Source organism: Ruditapes philippinarum, unplaced genomic scaffold (assembly GCF_026571515.1).
Source record: "Ruditapes philippinarum isolate M1 unplaced genomic scaffold, ASM2657151v2 ctg5004_1_1_1_1, whole genome shotgun sequence".
NCBI classification, from domain to species: Eukaryota; Metazoa; Mollusca; class Bivalvia; order Venerida; family Veneridae; genus Ruditapes; species Ruditapes philippinarum.
The window spans coordinates 37,764-43,763 of record NW_026854255.1 but is presented as its reverse complement, the minus strand read 5'-3'; the positions used below and the strand labels follow the sequence as shown (position 1 = coordinate 43,763).

Below are 6,000 nucleotides of genomic sequence, written 5' to 3'. Positions count from 1 at the left end.
TTTGTACGAGGGGACTTTAGGTTTACCCTCCGTCCGTCTGTCAGTCCGTCCGTCCGTCCGTCCACAAAACTGGATCCCGCGATAACTTGAAAAGTACTGAAAATATTTTTATGAAACTTAATATATGGATAGATGGCAGTATGGAGATTATGCACGTCTTTTTCTTATCTTCCTATGTTCAAAATTCTGGTTGCTATGGCAACAAATAGGCTGAAAATTAAATATGGCAAATTTTAGACATAAACTGGATCCAGTGTATGTTGAAAAATCTGGTTGCTATGGCAACACATAGACTAAAAATATGGCAAATTTTACACATAAACTGAATCCAGTGATAACTCAAAAAGTACTGGAAATATTTTTATGAAACTTGGCATATGGGTAGATGGCAATCTGGAAATTATGCATGTCTAATCCTTTCTTCCTATTTTAAAAAAAATTGGTTGCCATGGCAACAAATAGGCATAAAACATGGCAAATATAACACTATTTGTGATTAGTCAAAAAGAGCTGAACATTTTTATGAAATTGCAATTTTAATTCAAGACTTATCGCCTCTTTAAGAATTTTGCTTTTAAAAATGTTATATTTTGGTAACAGGGATGTTTCAAATATTAACTTTAGAGTGTCCTTCAGTCCGTCTGTCTGTCGGGAAACGGACAAAAGCCCTCCCGGACAAAAGCCCTCCCGTGAAAATGACAGAGCGGACAAAAGCCCTCCTGTGAAAATAACAGAGCGGACAAAAGCCCTCCCATAAAAATGACAGGGCGAACAAAAGCCCTCCCGTGAAAATAACAAGGCGGACAAAAGCCCTCCCGTAACAAAAATAAATATGTATGTTGAATATCTGTGTTTTTTTTCAATTCACTCAACATATTAAAATTGTTACATATATTTCTTGTTGTTTTCAATTGGCCTAAGTATGTGTATGAGCTAGAACCACCTTTTATCCTGAAATGTTTAACTTTTTACACGAATGTCGTTAAAAACAAAGTCACTTTTAAAAGTAATTGACTCATTACAAGGCACATTATAAATGTCTTTAATTTTTAAGCTTCTTTTTTGTCATTTATTACTCTATTAATATTAACTTCACATAGGAGTAATCCTTCATATCTATGTGAATAAATATGCACTTACAGATTTTATAGCACTAATTATTCAGATGCCTCTCAGGAATGTGCTCAAGCCCATACCATACAAACACGGTTATGCCAATGGAAAACAAAAATATTCGTGATTACATTTTTAATATGTTGAGTGCATTGAAAAGAAAATATAATCTATTCAACGTACATATATGTATTTGCTGCGAGAGGGCTTTTGTCCGCCCTATTATTTTCACGGGAGGGCTTTTGTCCGCCCTGTCATTTTTACGGGAGGGCTTTTGTCCGCCCTGTCATTTTCACGGGAGGGCTTTTGTCCGCCTTGTCATTTTCACGGGAGGGCTTTTGTCCGCCTTGTCACTTTTTAACGGGAGGGCTTTTGTCCAGGAGGGCTTTTGTCCTACACTCCTGTCTGTCTGTTCATAAAAACTGTTTTCTGTGATCACTTTTAAAGAACTTTTCCAACAAATTTACTTGAAATAGAGAAAAATTGAAACATTAGTGAATGGCCAATGGCCCTTCAGAATGTTGATGGGGTTCTAACCGGTAGGGGACTTATGGATTGCTTGCAATACTATGATAATTGCTTGTTAATTAATTTATTAAAGTTATTTACGCAAAAAAGAAAGCAAATTTAATCTTGTTTCAGATACTAAATATCAGGCAACAGTGATTAGAACTCACCCGATGATTGTGATGGGTTGTCCTGGATATCAGAAGACTTTTGATGATTGTGATGGATATCAAAAGACTTGTGATGATTGTCTGAAGGTATTAAGCTTAGAACTTTGATATTTGGTACATAATATCATCTATAGGTCATAAAAATTGTTCAAATTTTGCCCCTTGTGTCAAAATTGGCCTGGCCTGGGGGTCATAGGTTTTTCTTATATGTATATATTTAGCATATAACATTGTGTGGTGAACATATAAAAAAGATTGTTCAAATTATAGCATAGGGGTCAAAGATGGCCCCGCCCCAAGGGTCTTTGATTTTCATTGTGTACATAAACTTTAAAAATACATTTTTCTTGTCTGAAGGGAAACAACTTATATTGGAATTTCCTTTTTACATGTTATACAATTCTCCTATAAAAAAAATCAATAGCTGGGAGTTAGTCTTAAGGTTATGACTTCTAGCAAGAGAAATTATATTTATGAAATGATTAGATATCATGAACACTAGCAAGAGAAATGTTTACTTTGCAGGGATATTAAATGAAACAATTTGAGCACATTATAAGGACATTATGATTCACACCATGTTTATAATGATGATTTTAAATTGTAAATATTTTTTATGTTTTTAAAAATTGGTAATGCTTGATTGAAAAGATAGTATTTAAGAAAAAGGAACTTTACCTGCATTTCAAAGTAAAATACAGCTATGTTATACAGTTAATACCTAATTTTTGTCAAGTAAAAATTCACTTCTTTTTGAATCAATTACTGCACTATGGCACTTGTATCTGAACATTAGACACATCTGCACTTTGTCTTTCATTTGATATGCTGAAATATGATTTGACCCCCAAATTCACTATTCCCTTCTGCATTATGATGGCAATATTCCACTGTATAGAAAAAATCTACTTCTGTGGCATAGCATTTTTTAGCTCACCTGACACAAAATGACAAGGTGAGCTTTTGTGATCACAATTTGTCTGGCATCCGTATGTCTGTCATCCTTCCCACCATCCGTAAACTTTCACTTTAAATGACATCTACTCATAAACCGCTGAGCCTATTTCATCCAAACTTCATAGTGGAATATTCCTTTGGTGGTCACCTTTGAAAATTGTTCAAAGAATTCATTTCCATGCAGATCTCTGGTTGCCATGGCCACTTAAATCAAAGGGCTGCAAGCTCTGTGGTATTTTCTGATCTTTGCAATCTAAATCATACTGACTATCTGTATGTTTTTTCCTATATAAGTTTATTTTTATATACTATAATTCATCTTACGCAGCGACTGCGTTAAGATTTTTTTCCTATAACAGTTTGAGATTGATACATATGGAATTTTGCATGACTAGAGTTGCATCAAAAATCATTTTTTATTACAGCCACACTTTATCCTTGCATATCGAGGCTACTTCCTTAAAAAGACACTTAAAAAAAAGTTGCCTCGACTAGGATTTGAACCTTAGGCCTCTCACACCCTAAACGAGCGCGATACGAGCGCGATACCCCTGCACCACGGTGAAGTAATACGTAATATGTAGCCTGAATAAAAACAAATACATTGTAATTCTAAATTGAGAATTTCCATTTCGTGTTTGTAATCCTTATCAATTTCGAGGTATTTTGTTCACGATAAACCTGTTTAACACTGATAAAAATAATTTAGCCAAAATCTTCTCGCCAAAACAGTCCGACATGTATATATTCCACTACTCGGCAGTCAGATTTATTTGTGTACTATGCCCTGGAGTATTCAGTAATCGACATAGCTAAAAATAGCATTTTCATTGATTAAAATGATATTCATTCGCGAAATTTGTGATTGTAACCTCATATTTCTATTGACTAATCTGAACTTTCAATGCACTGTAATTCGTTAAATGCCTACATTAAAAATTACTCTGTCTTTTAAATTGCTGGTTTTTAAGCAGTTTTGAGTGAGAACTACTTTGCGTTGTTAGGTCTGTTAGGAAATTTTGTGTTAGACCGTGGATGTTAGCTATGTATTTACTGATCTTGCGATCAGAAAATACAAAAATCTCCTATTACAAAACCCAATATATATATATTTATATTATATACATGTATATATAGCAAAAAACTTGTTTAAAAAACCCAAAGAGCTAGAGCATAGATATTTAGCATGAAAGATTATCTAATGGGTGTCTACAAAGTTAGTTTAAATAAAAGCCCTGGGGTCAGAATTGGCCCCGCCTCAATGGGTCATATATGTATATAGAAAAAACAAAACAGACAAAATCTTCTTTTAAATAACCCAAAGAGCTAGAGCTTAGATATTTATCATGAAAAATCCTTTAGTGGATGTCTACCAAGTTTGTTCAAATAAAAGCCCTGGGTCAAAATTGGCCCAGCCCCAGGGGTCATTGATTGATTTTCCTAATATGTATACATATCTTTTGGAACTGTTGTTTTCCCTTAGCAATAGCAACCAGTAATGTTTTATACAGGCACTATTTCAGGGGAGGGCCATTAATTTTCCTTATATGTATATAGTAAAAAAAATCATAAAAAATACCCAATGAGCTGAAGTTTAGATATTTAGCATGAAACATTTTCTAGTGTGTGTCTACCAAGTTTGTTCAAATAAAAGCCCTGGGGTTAAAATTGGCTGCACCCTGTGGGTCATTGATTTTCTCTATATGTGTATAGTAAAAACTTATAAAATCTTATAAAACACCAAAGAGCTAGAGCTTAGATATCTAGCATGATATCACATTTAGCATTGTTCAAATAAGAGCCCTAGGGTTAAAATTGGCCCTGACTCATGGGGTCATTGCTTTTCCTGATAAGTATACATTAAAAACTTTAAAATCTTCTTTTTAAAAAAAACCCAAAGAGCGAGAGCATTGATATTTAGCATGAAACATCTTCAAGTGAGTGTCTACCAAGTTTGTTTAAATAAAAGCCCTTGGTCAAAATTGGCCCAGCCCCAGGGGCCATTGATTGAAAACTGTTGTTTTCCCTTAGCAATAGCAACCAGTAATGTTTTTATACATGCACTATTTCAGATACAAATATGGACTTTGTGATATCAGTTTAAGATTAAGATTTTATATCTGCTTTTGTTTATAGTTTACAATAATACTTGTTCCTTCATAAAGAGTTTTTATATTCAGGTGAGCGATTTCAGGCTCATAGCCCTCTTGTTTGACTGATGTTTTCATAATTGTAGAATAGTAAGTTAAATGGTCTTCTTTCCTTTGGATTGAGTCAGTGGTCAGTTTGGTCAAGGTCTCAATTGCTAAAAATATATTTTTGTGCCCCCACCCCTTTGAAGAATAGGGGGTATATTGTTTTGCTAATGTTGGTTGGTCTGTCTGTCGGTCTGTCCGTCGGTAGACCACATGGTTTCCACTAATTATCTTGAAAACTATTTATCACAAAGTCTTCATATTTCACATAGTGATTGCTCATAACTAGAAGCTGACCCCTATTGATTTTGGGGTCACTAGGTCAAAAGTCAAGGTTACATGTCAGAATGGTTTCCGCTCATCTCGGTTACTTTATATCACAGTCTTCATATTTCACATATTGATTGGTTATAGTTAGTAGATGATCTCTATTGATTTTGGGGAAACTAGGTCAAAGGTCAAGGTCACAGGCGTCTTAAATGTCAGAATAGTTTCTGCTCGTTATCTTGAAAACTATTTATTACAAAGTCTTTTTAGCTCACCTGAGCTTGCTCAGGGTGAGCTTTAAGGATTGTTGAATGTCCGTCGTCCATCCACACTTGTTCGTTAACACCCTAGCGGTCACATTTTTGCCTCAATCATCATCAAACTTGGTCAGGATGCTTATCTAGTTGATAGCTCAGATGAGTTTGACCATGGGTCATCTCGGATGAAAAACTAGGTCACCAGAGCTAAAAATAGAAAAACCTTGTTAAGACTCTAATGGTGACATTTTTGCCTCAATCATCATCAAACTTGGTCAGGATGCTTGTCTAGGTGATAGCTCAAATGAGTTCGAACATGGGTCATCTCGGATGAAAAACTAGGTCACAGGAGCTAAAAATAGAAAAACCTTGTTAACACTCTAGTGGTGACATTTTTGCCTCAATCATCATCAAACTTGGTCAGGATGCTTGTCTAGGTGATAGCTTGGATTAGATCGAACATGGGTCATTACAGATGAAAAACTAGGTCACAGGAGCTAAAAATAGAAAAACCTTGTTAACACTCTAGCGGTC

General features: G+C 34.9%; 1 protein-coding gene across 1 annotated transcript in view; it reads left to right on the top strand.

Moving 5' to 3' along the window:
• Positions 1-1,733: 1,733 nt before the first annotated feature.
• Positions 1,734-6,000, top strand: part of LOC132739543 (uncharacterized) — a 40,247-nt gene continuing 35,980 nt past the window's right edge. The window contains exon 1 of the mRNA XM_060727257.1: positions 1,734-1,877. Within this exon, the coding sequence (XP_060583240.1) occupies positions 1,794-1,877 (84 nt within the window). The 5' untranslated portion in view covers positions 1,734-1,793. The remainder of the gene's footprint in view (positions 1,878-6,000) is intronic.